A 16345-nucleotide genomic window follows, 5' to 3' on the forward strand; every position below is an offset into this window, starting at 1 on the left:
TTATCCATACAGGAAAAACTGTCACTGGCACAGATTACATCTAAACCTAACACCATGTTCTGCAATGCTGACGATACGAGACAACCTTCTGAAATGTATTTATTATAAAAGATGCTTTTGAAAGGGACTTTTTATTTTTTATTTAATTATATTTAGATTTTTTTTATCAACAATAGAAGTATAGTATTTTATTAACATACAATTTATGTAATAATGAATGTTTCCATTAAGGGGATGGTATAGTTTCCTTTAAATTGACTTCCAGGGTAATTTTTACCTTTATTAGGACAATATTTTTCAAAACTTATTTAATGTATGCATCACCTTTCACGTCAAATTCTTACATTTAATCAATAAAATAAATATGATTCTAATTTGATTACATTTAAGAAATTACAATTACATATGCAAATGTAAACTACGAAATGTGTTATGAGATTAATCATTTAAATATACATTTTTAACATCGAAATATGAAATTACGGGGGAAAAAATGAAATGAACTTTTAAATATGAAACTAAAACCACCAGTATGTGTCGGCAAGTCACATTCATTCAACCGATTTGTTCAAACAACTGGTTCATTCAGGAACAGAACAAGTAACTGTCTTTATGATAAAAAATTTAGTAAAAAAAATGTGGATTCTGCTATGTTCTGCTGTGGCTTTGTTTGGAACTATTTTCGTTGGTGAAAACAGACAATATTGACAGTATTGTGTCTAAAATGTAAGTCACTTAATAATAACAACCTTGTGTTTATTGGACAGTTGTATAAAATCAGTATAATTTTCAATTGTGCTGATATTTGGGGAAAAAACGTCTCTCTTACTCTCTTATATTACGTAACTATATCATATGCTATTAACATTTAAAACAAGAACTCATTTACAAACAAAAATCGGTGGCAATTTTGCCTTAAGAGTTTGTATTATTATGTCTCCTGAAAATCATATTGTGTGTCTGTGTAAATCTGTGCCTTCTAGCTCACCTGAGCGGTAACGTTCATCCCTTGAGCCAGTGGACCGTCGCCGCTGGTAACGGGAGGATGAGGAAGATGATGAAGATGGTGTTACAGGGATGCGGCGCTCTGCCCCTACGGCAAATACAGAGGGACAAATGTAGCCACAACACAATAAAAAACAAACTGAATGCTGCTGTGTAAAGTATGTTAAGTGTGTTACCTGGAGTTTGAGGTAGGTAAGCTTGTAAAAGTTTGGATCTTTTCTTCTCGTAGCCTTTCTGTGTGATGTCACCTGAAAAAAAAAAAAATAAAGGGTAACCAAACTAAACTGCCATGATCACTGCAGCTTTTCATCAGACACTGCAGTTCCTCAGAAGGCAGATAAAATGCCCTCCACTGAAAGTTCCACTGCCTTGCACTAATTGGCATCATCACAGAAGTGAATTCTGTCATATTTGCAAAATACCACAGAAATATTGTAGAGGGCTTCATGATTAATCAAAACATAACTGCAATATGGCGTAGTGTGATTATAAGCCACGGCTTTATGGTTTAAGGTTTGAAAATGAGGAAATTAAGACAGCCATAAATATTAATATTGCAATTAATATTTGTACTGTAAAAATATATTATTATTATTGGATTTTTCTTAAATACTAATTTTTTATGTGAAATATTACAATAGCATATTTAGTAATAATTATACATTTTTTATTATTTTATTATTGCACTTATTATTATTAGTCTTATTGCATTTTAAAATCACAATAACGTTCCATTTTTTGCAAATAACGCAACCCTAGGAGACAGATTTACGTGACCAAGTGTAAATGAAAAGTCAGATAGTAATATGATTATTCAAATGCAAGAGATGAAATGTAATATCCCTATAGACCGTCTATTATTCACCAATCCAGCTGAATAACATTACATTATAATGCAATCTCAGAAAATCAACACACAATACAGAGTTACTGAAAGAAGCAAAATGCTTCTCAAATTAATGTTTTAAACTCGGAATCTTCTCCTGAACGATTCTGTGTTGACTGAATTAGTGTGGCTGACGTATACTAGTACATGCGACATCCCTGCATCCCAAAATAATATCACTAATGATATCCATGGCAACGTAGGTGTGGTGGCCCCCCCCAGAGACCTGCAGGAAATGAAGACATGGAGGCCATGTTCTCATGAGACTCAGATCAGATCAGAGGGAGCGAGACAAGAAAAAAGCTGAACTTTAAATACATTTCCGCATTTAATAAAGAGAAGGTTTGATTGTACACAGAGCTGGAGGGGAAAACCAGAAACGTCATGGCATAAACTGGGTTATTAGGTCAATCTGCACTGAGCTTTACATAATATGTGCACAAAGACAAGATAACATATGGATATACTGAAACCTGAGCAAACGCACACGGCCGCACGCATAATCAAATCAAATCCAAGATAACGTATGCATTCTCATGAGTGCTTCCGCACACATACGCACAACTGAACACAAGCTCCGTGGCCACTCTATTAGATACGGTTGCTTGTCAAAAGCAAACAACTAAACATGGCTGTTAACTCCATTTAGAAAGCATGCAGATATCATTGCGACGCTTTAGTTGCTTTGAGGTTATCGGATCATTAGAATTGCCACGTAATGGCATGTGATCTGAGCAAATGAGTGTGGGAGGATTGTTGATGCAAGGTTTCTCAGAAACAGTTGACCTCGTGGGATTTACATGCTTGGGTTCAGAGAGAACGCTGTGTGAATTTAGCCAGAACCGTGAGAGAAAACACCTTGTTAAACAGAGCTCAAAGCGGCCGACAGTAAAGCTCTCCGTTGCGCAAAAATGGGTTTCTGAAATGCATCATGTCAAAGTTTAAAGCAATAAAAGGTCCATTCAAGATGAGCCTTTAAATAATGTGGAATCACTAAAACTGGGCAAATAATGATTTGTCTAAAACTCCTTGAGAAAAATAGAGAAAATGGCTGACATAGACTAGTGTTTAAAAGTATGAAGATAGAAAGAGTCCTCCCCAGCAGAAGGACCTCAGACAAGCTTGTAAAATCTGGTATACCCCCACAGTCAAAGTTTCTGAACTGCTGTGTCTCGTCAGAGAGTTTGAATTGCATTAGTGATCAAGATAAGAATGCATAAAATCAGTATAATAGTAAAACGTTAACTGAAGGTGTGACAATCATCTGACCTTACACTCCTCTGATTATTGATAGTTAATTATTAATAACGTGCAAATTGCTTCCTTTCGTAGCTTCAGGGAAACTCTAGACATTTTGTCTGGGTCGTGTAACAAAATGATTAATCTGAGTGTAACTGGAAATGATGATTTGCCATAATCGCTTGTTTCAGCTCTAAAAAAAGATCAGTAGTCATGTGAAATTATGCATGATGGCCCTCAAGTAGACTATCTTCAATCATATCACTGTGATAAAAAACTATTACATTTACTATTATTTTAATTATTTCAAACCTGAATGAACCCCAAATCCATCCATTTTAGAAATCCCTTAATTCATAAAACCGCATGATGTTTCTGTCATACAGAAGATGATCTCTCTGAACTTGTTCTGCTTCTGCAGGTTTCTCGTTTTGAGATGTAAGACTAGCAGGTGAGAGCTTAACCACCCAAACTAATGCCAACAAACACCATCATAAACAGAATAATAAAACTGTATGTAGGTCACGTCTTACACAAACACATACACACACACACACACACACACACACACACACACTGCATGCTCTGAGATGGCCGGAAGCTCTAGATGAATGCAAAACCATGGAAATTAGGGGAGAACGGAGTTCTTTAGAGACAGAGAGTATTAAATTTCTTTTAAAAACACAACATTTATGATTACATCAACTCTTACAAAACTCCCATTAATAATTGTAATAATTAAAGAGAAATGGCTGATCTCTTTGACAGTAAGGCAGTAAGATGTAATGTGTGTGTGTGTGTGTGGAAGAGAGAGAGAGAGAGAGAGAGAGAGAGAGAGAGAGAGAGAGAGAGAGAGAGAGAGAGAGAGAGAGAGAGAGAGAGAGAGAGAGAGAGCGAGAGAGAGAGAGAGAGAGAGAGAGAGAGAGAGAGAGAGAGAGAGAGAGAGAGAGAGAGAGAGAGAGAGAAAATGAATAAAAATAGCATCATGACAGGCTTTTGGACAGCTGCAGTTGTGGAAAGAGTAACTTCCCATGACTACCCCCCAATAAACACATACACATATCAAGTATTAAACACTATTAGCGAACACTCAGAGCTAATTTACATATACAACAAAAATATTTATTGCTGGAAAGTGCATATTGGTCCATTGGAAAGAACAGTAACAGATCTTAATTTGTGCCATTTCTACATTTTTATTAGCTTTGTGAACGTAGACTTGAATGTTAAAGAACGTTTCCCAACCAGGGTTTTCCAAACCTGACTTGATAAGCTTTAAAAAGAAAGAAAGATATAAATCATAAAAATGTAAATACATGTTGACCTGCATGTCATGTGATCATTAACCGACATCAGAGAACCGTTAATGTGAGTGTATTGTAAATTACTGAAATATTACCTAAAAATATTTCAGGCAAAAGGGGTTCGGCTAACAAAAAAAGTTAGTGAATCCCTGATCTGGACAATATAATAGGGAAGAAAAAACATCCCAAATGAGACTCACATCTCTTCAAAAGATGAATGAGAGCAGCTTCTCTCAGCCAAACACCTGCTTAACACTGAATAGTCCATCTGCTACACTGGCCATAGAAATTACAGTACAACAAACCCTGTTTACTGGCACCTCGACATTCAGAATCTGTGCATAGTACACTATAACATTCAACACTCAAATTCATGGCCGAAACCTTTCTTACCGAAACTTTCTTAGAAAATATATTCAAAACACAACACTACACCAGAAGAACGTTAAAGCATTACAACAGAGCCAAACAAAGCTAATAAATCTTGTTTTAGGCTTCAAACTGCCTTGGGCTGCAACACAGAACAATTTTGTTTGTAGTACAAGTAGACAGTTGGTTATGAAAGCAGGAAAGATAAGGGTGAATGGCTTACTAGTTCAGTCAAGGTGAATGGGAGTCCTGGAAATGGTGAATCTTGTCTTAAAGGAATAATTTTGCCATTATTTACTCAGCATCATTTTGTTCCAAACCTGTTTTTTTCTTCTGTGGAACAGAAAAGATACTCTTTTTTTTTGAAGAATATCCTAGCTCTTCTTTTCAATATAATGAAGGTGAATGGGACTAAGGATGTCAATCTTCAAAATGAACTAAAATAAAATGAAATAAAAGTGATCCATACAATCCATGCACTATATTGCAAGTCTTTTAAAGCCATACAGTGGTTTTGTTTGAGAAACAGACAGAAATCATCATTATTCATTGAAAATCTTGAAATGCTTTTGTTGGCACATTATGAGAGAAATAACAGAGAATGTCTGATTCATCTTTTTTTTTTTTTAAACAAATAATTTATCCAGTTCACAAAATAACACTAAATGATTCATTTTTGATTAAATCATGATTTGATTCTCGAGTTCACTGACAGTTCTTTTTCTCAAGGATCCATTCCAGTCACAACAGTTAACAGCCCAATGGAGGGTAAGATGTCAGTAAATTACTTGAATTTCAGTCTTTTCATTACATACTGTAAAACTAGTATCATACGGCTTCAAAAGAATTGAAATAAACTTTTTATGATACTTATAGGTTTTTTTGTGTCCTTGAAAGCCCCATTTTGCAGTCAGTTATTTAAAAGAAAGTCACAGGTGTGGAACAAACTGCATAAAGGTGAGCTGCATAATCATGGACCTCTAACAAATCTGAACTACCTGCTCAGGATGACCTTCTAATAGTTTAAACTGTCATGTTTACTAGTACAACATGGGTAGCACAGAAAAGTAAGGCTGCGCTAACCCACAAGCCTCATCCTAAAATGACACCAACTTGAAAAAATAACAATTGCTTTCAAACCGGTTTCTCTACCATCCATTATTCGGTCAAACAGGTAGTCCTCCACCAAACTCGTGCCATTGGTTGAGCTAATGCTGCTAAGTAAGGCCAAACAAACAGAGTATTGATAGAACCACAATGTTTACACTCTTCAGGAAGTAAACCCACAAATGGTTTACTTAAAAGTGCTGTATGTAATTTTTTTGACTGTACTAAAGCACAAAAATACCATGATATGTTTGCAGAGATTTAGGAAACATGCTGAGTTCACACAGTTGTTTCTCTGAAAAGCAATGCTAGATACTTTGAAATGTGTGCTCCATGTGTCGGAATGTCTGTTTTGATCTGCGTGATGCCGCCCACTGCCAATTTACCCAATAGTATTCACACACCCCAGGTTGCCAGCTGACAGAAAACACAGGGTATTCGAAGACATCAAATGAACTAGGTCAGATATTGGTATATATTAGAAGCCTCACCATTAGGGGTGTAACGGTACACGTATTTGTACCGAACCGTTTCCGTACAGGGCTTTCGGTTCGGTGCACGTGGTGGTGCACGGTTCTGAATGCAATCTTTAACAGTTAACAGTCAGCTTGTTTTAAGCGCAGAACATACTTCAATCCCATTTCCCACACGGACATATTAAAGGGGTACTACAGCGCAGGGAAGATGAATGTGTATTTAAACTGGGTTATTTATGTAAAAATGTGAAATTATTTTTGAATTTGGTGCCTTCTAGACCGAGAAAAGACAGAAAATGTATTTTTGTCTCATGTGGATGAAAGACAACAACTCCCAGAATGCACTTGCTCCGCTGCTCTATGAGACCACTCCCAAAGCCACGGCTACTGATTACATCTCTTACATCTCTCTCGCGGCACCGCCCCCACCCCACTGTCGTTTTGATATTCATAGTAATAAAATAATTTCGTTCAGTTAGAGAACAGACACTACAGTTAAAAATTTAACGTGTCTTTTCAAAAAAGTGTGAGTGAGCTGAACGAAAGGCAGATTTCATTCATCACAAGAACGAAGAGCTGAGCTGAGGTAAGCGCGGGCCGCGGCAATCATTCACGACACGTGTCCAGTCTGGCGCGCTATCAGATCATACTTATGGAAGCTTAACTTTCATAGGAATTCTTTGAAAAGTTGAACACTAACTTTGCTCCATACCGCTCCGTTATTAATGCCAGAGCCGGGCATTCTGTGAGTGAGATCCCACCCCAATGGGCGGGTTGAAAACATGCGGAACTAGCTCCTTCTACTGGCTGTAGTCTCTAGCCTCTGGCCAAAAAATTCTCAGATGACGCAAAATGACGATATCATTTTATCAAATTTATATATAGGGGGATATGAGGGGGGAAAGTACGAAAAATTTAAATATACTACCAGGTTTCTACTGATACAAAGCTTAATGCTAAATCCCTGAAGTAACCCTTTAAGTATTCAGTACATTTTATCACGAAATTCAAACTATAAATGCCGTTTTGACGCTCTTTAATGCGACGTGACTGATCACTGTATAGGAGCGTCACATCAAGCGGCCGTGGCATCTCATCTCTTCCTAAAGAATAAACATTAATTAATATCTTAAGGTATGTTGAGGATACATTACAGCTTACTTAAACTTATCATATGGTGTGTAATCGCACAATCAGTGTTTCAACTGCGGAAAGACGTCAATATTAAAACAGCTTGTAAACAACGTCACGTAGCATCACATTTACCTCAGAAGACATTCAGTGTCCACAGCTGTTAGTTCACTACAGAAATCAACTCTTTCACTAAATATATGCACTATATTAGCCTTTATTAATTCTACTTAACCTGCTACTGATGTCTGGGTTTTAAATCTGTCATAAAAATGTTTACATGTTTGCATAATGTTATTTGAGTGTTGATTACTACATCTAAAAATAAATAGCAATTGAATTTAGGCAAATAGTTTTGGCTCTGTTGTTAACCTTTATACTATAGTAATATGCAAGTAAGGGCTCCCTATAGTTTACAGCATTATCTTTAAGAAACGTTTAGTTATAATTGAATTCATTTAAGGACAGACACCATTTTATTTTCAGTAAACCACTGTTTAATAAAAATAAATGAAAAGCAATTTTGTAAAATTGCTGTACCGAACTGTGACTTCAAAACCGAGGTACTTACCGAACCGTCAGTTTTGTGTACTGTTACACACCTACTCACCATCCATCTAAAAAGCTCTATAAACGGGAGCATATTAAATAGCGGATAAATCAACTCATCAACGTAAGTCATCTTGCCTTACGTTGTCAATTGCGCTTGTTCCTGTTGCGTGTTCTCAATCTGGCAACAAGGGTCGAGTCTGAGGAGGAGAGGGCGAGGGCGAGGGTGGGAGAAACAACCCTCTCTAATATTTAGGCTTTGGACTGCAGTACCCATTTCAACCACTTGCTATGAATATTACATACGGCACCTTTAAAGTTTCAGCACATTCAACTGAGAAAATATTAACGGGGATGTCTAATGCTATTTCATGCATTCTGACTTATTTATACTGTTAAAAAGTCTCATGCTAAACATGGCCAAGTTTAAAAAAAATGTGTTGGACATATGACGGAGTATTTCTGTTCCAAATACACTCCTTCAGGATTTTGTTTGAGTATGGCCCTGTACTACGTCATAAAGGGCGGAATTCCTTGTATGGGAACTTCTCCCGGATGAGCGTGTGTGCACACCAACCAGAGCAGCCCCTCAACACGATTCGTTCGGGTTACGGAAGCCGTTGGCAGCGCTGTCATTTTGTTTTTAGACCACGAAAAGTCACTAAAGAAGGTTGTGAAGGAAAGCTAACCTTGTTCAGCTTCCCAAAGAATCCAGCGTTAAGGGATTTGCAGATCGTTTGAAACTGAAAGATGCGGTCCCAGCGATAAAATAACCCAGTCATGAGTCGAAACCGCAAGCGGCGAGTGAAACAGCATCAAATGTGATGTCTGTGTTTTGTTGGCAATCGCTGCGTACGTGCATATAATGTAAACAACACAAATATGTAGTGAATCGAAAGTTATCCAGGGATAATTCGATGATGTATTGTGTGTGTGTTTGCTCGTGACTCTTTAGCACCGCCCACTGCACGCCTGCACGAGCTCGGCTGCTTTTGGAAAGAATCGGTACAGCGTATGTGTCTTTTATAAATCTGACAAAACTAAAGACTCTTCGGAGATATGAAGGATGCAATACTACTCTATAGATACTCAAGATTAACATGAAATTGGCAGAAACTGTGTGTGTTAACCCTTTAATGAAAAATCTAAAAATTACACACGTCGCCTTTAAAGGGATGGTTCACCCAAAAATCATAATTTATTCACCCCTATATCATTCCAAACCTGAATCTTCTGTGGAACAAAAAGGCTTTGAAGAATGATCATGCTGCTCTTTTCCATTCAATAAAAGTGACTGTCTTTCAAGCGGCAAAAATGACAAAAAAGCTCTATAAAAGCATAATAAAAGTAGTCCATTTGACTTGTGCACTATACTCTAAGACTTCCAAAGCCATACAATAGCTTAAAAACATGCCTTCATTGTATGAAAAGATAACATTTCCATTTGTGAAGAAAAAATATACAAGGGCGAGAAACAAATGGCAGAATTTTCATTTTTGGGTGAACATTTATCATTAATGTAGAATAACTCCTCAACATCTGACCTAAAAGTGAAACACACTAACCACCAACAACGAACTGATGCATTGTATATAGTTGGACTCAAAGTACAATGTGTTTAGATGATGCATCTATAACGTAAATGTTATTTTCATTGCTTGTACAATGAGTCTTGCTGTAACACCATGATGCCCTGCTGACTCCCATATGTAAACAGTGTTAATTGCGCTAGTAACCTCATGTATATACCGTATTGACACCTGTGCACACAAGTGTCATTCTAACACACACCCATATTTACACACAGTCCTGTTTGCAATAATTCCAATAAAGCTGCTCACAAAAGGAATATGATTAGAATATACAGAACCAGATTATTTTGTTGGAAACAAAATAAGCCATAAACAGAAAAAGAAGTCATATTATCGGTTTGATAAAGCTACGACAGACACTTGTCAGTTATCAAATTCAGACCACATAAATACAAGATTATACTCTGCATGAGTGCATTAGTGTAAGTATATGTAACTCTGATCAGATGAAGACCCTAATCCTCCAGAATGACACTTCTGCCCCCATAAGCCTTTGTCCGCACAGCCAATCTGAACACAGCATGAGAGACTGTGAACCAATGAAACAATTGCCTGTGGCAAGAAAGCCAATCAGATGAGAGAATGCGTGGAAACTAGGCCAGAAGCCAAAGCAACAGAACAGTGACAACAGATGCCCCCATCCATACACACAAATAGGATGTTGTAATATACAACAAGCTTATGAATGCACATGTCACACATGCTAATTTATTCGTTGAATATATGCATGTTGAAATATTGCAGTCTGAAGCGTACAATAAAAAGCTCAAAACCGAATGCATTTTGAGAAACATCTCTCCCCTAAGTATCCTAGACCACTTCATCGGACCGGGTCAGGAGTCAGTGGGAACATTCTGAACTCCTGAACTGTTTGTGTTCGAATAAACATAATGATGGATTATTTAATATCTGATTGAAATACACAAAATAACAGAACGCTGTCTCATGCGCACAGGGACGGCGGCAGATGTGGCCTAATAAGGGGAATCATCCTTCTCTGGGTCTCTCTGTTAGGAGAAATGATGCAATCTGCATGAAACATAAACCACAAAACACAGACCCCCTTCTGCACTAACTGGCCATGCGGCAGCACTTTCTTCATGAACGGGATTAGGTTCCCACTCATTACAGCAATGGTGACTTGCTACATTCATCTAAAACCGTTTTTTACTATTTTCCCATTTCTCGTGTAGTTAATATACAGGCAGTTTTCCCTTTTTTATACAAGCAGCTTTACATAGATTATAGGAATCGCAGGCAAAACGTGATCATTTTGCAAAACTTTTTCACAAAGTTTTGTGAAAAATTTGAATTTAACCTCGCCTTTCTTGCAATGTACGTCTGGTCAAAAACTGTTTTCATTTTACTTTGCTCACTTGTTGTATGAGCTTTATTATGCAAAGTGCTATACATTTAATTTGAATTACTATTGTAGAAGTTTCTCTTATATTCTAAATAGGGCTGTCAAATCGATTAATCGCGATAAATCACATCTAACATAAAAGTTTGTGTTTATAAATGTGTACGTATACACACACATGTAAACACACATATTATATAAACAGACTTTTATGCTAGATGCGATTAATCAATTTGACAGCCCTAATTCTAACATTAGTTTTAAAAACATATACAGTTAACTTAATACAATAATACAAAAAATAATAATTTTGCTTTAATATAGTGAAAATAAAAGGGAATATTTTGATAAAAATATTTTATATCTTTTTTACTTCATTCTTCAATATAGGTTCATTTTAAAACCTTTTTGAGTTTACGAAGGATTCCCTCACAAGGGATACTTATATTTTTAAGTTTGAAAAGTTTGTTGACCTGTCAAGTCTGGTCAAAAATCATGGTGATCATAAAAATATTTTCACTGGCCCCATGACTTACTATGACTAACATGAATTTTGAATACTTGCATACTTGTATATTTAAGTTATCAAAGGAGTATTTCATATCATATGGGTTTCTCATATAATATAATATAATATGAGAGAGAGAGAGAGAGAGAGAGAGAGAGAGAGAGAGAGAGAGAGAGAGAGAGAGAGAGAGAGAGAGATGCACTGGGTGCTTCAAACTTTACGAGCAAGCGCATTACGTGCAAAATGCACAACAAACAGGAAAGCCAGATGAATATCCCAATGCTTTAAACACACCAGCTTGACTTATAGCCGATTTACGTGCCCTATATATTCACAAAGGCGGTGGCCGTGTTATGAACAGTTCACTGGAATGGAGAATGGAAACAGAATATGAGAGAGCGAGTGAGTGAGAGAGGGAGACTTTCCACAAGACACATCTCCCTTCATACACCCCAACAGCAACGTATAAAAAAATGTCTTATAATATGCATTTATGTCCTCATCCAAGGTCACCGGAACCGCTCTGTCTGTTTCTGCAAATGTAAACACGCGCTCACTTAAATAAATCTGATACACGCATCGAGCGCGCTGACCCGTTCACCTCTCCTTCTGTCGTTCACTTTCTCTCTTTCTGACCGGGCAAACGGGCAGCTACTCACCCTCTGATAGCTCCAGCTCGAGCTCCGCGAGCCGCGCGCGCACCTCCAACGGCAGCGGTAACGAATCACGGTCTGCCATTGCGACTCCAACACATCCGAGCCTCGGTGCCTCTCTGTGTCTTACGAGCACACGGTGTCTGTCAAACGTGTATTTCACGGTGCAAAAATAGACCGCATGAGTGTGAGCGCGGATGGACAGCGAGCAGAAGCGTTACTGGAGACCCGTCATAACCGGTTGGGTTTTTTCGGTTTTCGGTTACGCTCGGCTTCCTTCTGATTACAAATTGTAGTGGTGCACAGCAGCGAAGCTGCCCGTGTTTCCACTGCGGTGCCACTGTGCCCACTGCTGCCGTCGCGCTCACGTGACCTCGGTACTCGTTCAAACGCAGAAGAGAGCGTCAGTGCGCGCGCGCACCGACTGTAACGGAAAGCGGCATCTGTGTGAAGATATAACGAACTACAGTGCCATTAAACACGCCCCGGGCGATATGCGTCAATAGGAGTTATTTTGAAATTTTCCCCATCTCAGTGAATTTCGATTCTCTTCTATTTTATGAGACGAGTGTAAGAAAGATAATACAATTACAATTAATATCATTACAGCACTGAAATATTTACTTTATTCTCGAAATAATCCATCTTGCATGAAAAAATACTATAATATATTATAGTAAAATTACTCTAGTAAATACTGTAGTCTTTTTTAACCATATACTACAAGAGTAAATTATAGAATATTGTAGTATATTATAGTATTTACTACACTTTGTTAATTTATACGACAGCATAGGCTACTGCAATATTAACTATAGTCAATTGTTAAACTATAGTAATTCACTGTAGGCTAGTAGTATATTTACTATAGTATGGTTCAAAAACACTATTTACTAGAGTAATTTTACTATAATATGCCATAGTATTTTTTCATGTGGGATGTAATGCTATAGTTTTATTATATTGTTTTAATATTAATAATTATTACTTGTTATTTCATTTTATTAAATTATATGTTTTGTTCGATATATTATTTTAGGCCTATAGTTTTTACAGGATATAAATGAAGAACTTTTCAAATGTTTAGAGTGGTTATGACGCCCCCTGCTGGTCCGTGGCAGTATGACATCAAAGCACGCAGTCAAATCAAAGAGCAGATAGTTCATAGTCAAAATGTGCATCTTTAACTCAACCGGAGAGATGCTATTGCTTAAAAGAACAAAGTCTTTATTTTATTTACATTTTTGCATTTGGCTTTAATCCAAAGCTATTTGCATTGAATTAAAAACACGATCTGATTTATTTGTTTTTCATGTATCTCGGCAGAACGTGCCTTTTATCTTTCTCAGGACAGTTGATCAAATTTTACTACACAGACAGACAGACAGACAGATGTACTTTTATGTAAAAATTCAAACAAAATGTATTTGGGTCTTGACGTTAATTATTATGTGTTGCTTTGTTTAGTTCTACTAAAAAAACCCTTCCATTTAAATCACAGCAGCTTTCTCACCAAAGTTATGCATGCAACAAAAGAATAAAGAAAACAAATAGCAGCTTTAACCCTTAAGTTAAGAAAGATCCAGGCAGGACTTGGATCTATACCGTTTTAATACATGTGGTAAACAAGTCATGCACACATTTCAGAAGGCATGCCCTTGTAAGAAACACACAACATAAAGCCAATAGCCAAGAACCAGACTGTAACAACCACCTCAGAGAAGCCATAAAACAGAGCGCACATATGTGCACCATGGACTTCTGCATGTGGAAAGCTATATTAAACTTTCGAGGGCATGTGACTTTTCACTCATCTTGATACTGATGGAACCGTTTTAGTACTAATAAAACCTAAAGACTGTATCATAAAAAACATAAACATAAAATAAATAAATTACAAACAACGTATTAAATGCTTAGCTCAAAAAAGACGTAAGAAGAACGTAGTGTTTGGACCAATCACAGGGAACTCATTTACATATAGGCCTGCCCACTTCCTCCGTTTCCCTTTGAATAGTTTAAGTTGTTTTAGACAGAATTAAATTAGAAAAAAATTGAAAAATATAAAACAAATATGTCTAAATGTTTGTGTTCTTTACATCAATTAATTTTTTTGTTTATTTATCCCCCCCCCCCCCAACACACACACACAAACACACACACATTGAGTTTAATGTGTGAACCAGCACAAGATGCTGGAACCCAATTCAGACTACTCTCCTACCGCTCTTTTATCTAGAAAATATAATAATATAAAGTTGAAGAACACTGACCACTGAGACAAATCAGTTGTCTTCGTTTATGGCGGTATTGTGTGTCTTTTTTGTAAGTAACACTGTTCCAAGTAACTAAAGTAAAATTATTCTTTTTTAATACAAGGATATAGTTTATACAGTGTTTTCAAACCACAAAAGTGACATAAAATTATAGCAACAGTTTGCTGCTCCCGCCCTAAGGCCCACTCGAACGATAACAAAAGATAACTAACGATAATATCGTCCACAACAACAACGTATAAAGTCATGTTTATCAAGCGCACGCTGCAGTCTGCAAATGTTCATTAAATTTGGGGTGGATTCTGATCTTCTGTCAATCATTGTTTTCACTGTTTTTCACTGTGTACACTGTTTTCTTTTTTCTTACAATAGTTTCAACCGTGTTCTCGAAGCAAACACTGTTGAAAAAAGTTGGATAGATTTATAATGTCACAATTGGATGTTATAACATCAGAATTTGCAAGATATAAATTTGCAATTCTGAGAAATATTCAGCCGTTTTTCCTCAGAATTGGACTTTATAACTCGCAATTGCGAGTTTATATCTCACAGTTCTGAGAAAATAAGTCATAATTGCAATAAATAAACTTGCAATTGCGAGAGAAAACTCAGAATTGCGAAATATAGCCTAAACCTGCAAATGTGAGAAAAAAGTAAGAATTGCGATTTTATATCTGACTTTATTTCTCGTAATTGTGAGTTTTTATTGCACAATTCTGAGAAAAGATGTCAGAGTTGCAAAAAAAAAAGTCTATTGCGAGAAAAAAAGACAGAATTGCGAGATACAGCTAAACTCGCAATTGCAAGAAAAGACTTCACATCTCACAATTCTGATATTATAACGCGCTATTGCCACTTTATATCTCGCAATTCTAAGAAAAAATGTAGGAGGCGATCTTGATACAGATTGTACTGTTTTAGTAACAATAACAGGAAAATAAAAAAATAAAGACTGTACAATCACAACAGAACCTGAGGGTACTTAAATTAATAAAATAGCAAACAAACAACGTAACAACGAATATTATTAAATTCTTAGCTCAAAAAAGACGTAAGCACCAGAACGTAGTGTTTGGACCAATCACAGGGAACTCATTTACATATACCCACCTCCTCCGTTTCACTTTGAATAGTTTGCGTTGTTTTAGACAGAATAGTGGCATTACATTATAAAACATCGAAAAATATAAAACAAATGTCTAAATGTTTGTGTTCTTCACATCAAATATTTTGTTTGTCATAGTTCACCAGCCAACCACAATTGAGAAGTATTTCTACCTGGTGAGGTTACATAAGGATCTCGCTAAAGCTTGTTTGATCGGAGCGGTAGGAAGTTCACTGTAGAGGTTACAAACTGGGTGTTAATCACTCGTCGAAACACCTCGGGGAAGGTCTGAGACAAGAGCCAATCGCTGTCCTCACAGGACATCATCTGACCAGATGAGCGAGTGCACAGACAAAATGGGTCAAAATGGTGTTCACGCACGAGACGTTGGTAAGCGAAATAGCGAATCAACTGATGCGATCCCCGTGGACTTGGAAACACTCGCGGCTGGCGCAATGAGTTCAATGTGTGAACCAGCACAAGATGCTGGAACCCAATTCAGACTACTCTCCTACCGCTCTTTTATCTACAAAATTATAATAATATAAAGTTGAAGAACACTGACCGCTGAGACAAATTAGTTGTCTTCGTTTATGGCGGTGTTGTGTGTCTTTTTTGTAATTAACACTGTTCCAAGTAACTAAAGTAAAATTATTATTTTTTAATACAAGGATATAGTTTCTACAGTGTTTTCAAACCACAAAAGTGACATAAAATTATAGCAACAGTTTGCTGCTCCCGCCCTAAGGCCCACTCGAACGATAACAAAAGATAACTAACGATAA

At 36.8% G+C, this 16345-nt stretch overlaps 1 protein-coding gene across 2 annotated transcripts in view; it reads right to left on the minus strand.

The window, feature by feature from the left end:
• dip2cb (disco-interacting protein 2 homolog Cb) overlaps nucleotides 1-12536 on the minus strand; it is a 39689-nt gene extending 27153 nt beyond the window's left edge. For both annotated transcript variants that reach the window (XM_079818834.1, XM_079818833.1), the window contains exons 1-3: nucleotides 12186-12536; nucleotides 1182-1253; nucleotides 989-1093 (exon numbers count right to left, since the gene is read on the minus strand). In XM_079818834.1, the coding sequence (XP_079674960.1) occupies nucleotides 989-1093; nucleotides 1182-1253; nucleotides 12186-12264 (256 nt within the window). In that variant the 5' untranslated portion in view covers nucleotides 12265-12536. The remainder of the gene's footprint in view (nucleotides 1-988; nucleotides 1094-1181; nucleotides 1254-12185) is intronic.
• Between the last annotated feature and the right edge of the window lie 3809 nt (nucleotides 12537-16345).

This window comes from Gobio gobio, assembly GCF_949357685.1.
Source record: "Gobio gobio genome assembly, chromosome: 6".
NCBI classification, from domain to species: domain Eukaryota; kingdom Metazoa; phylum Chordata; class Actinopteri; order Cypriniformes; family Gobionidae; genus Gobio; species Gobio gobio.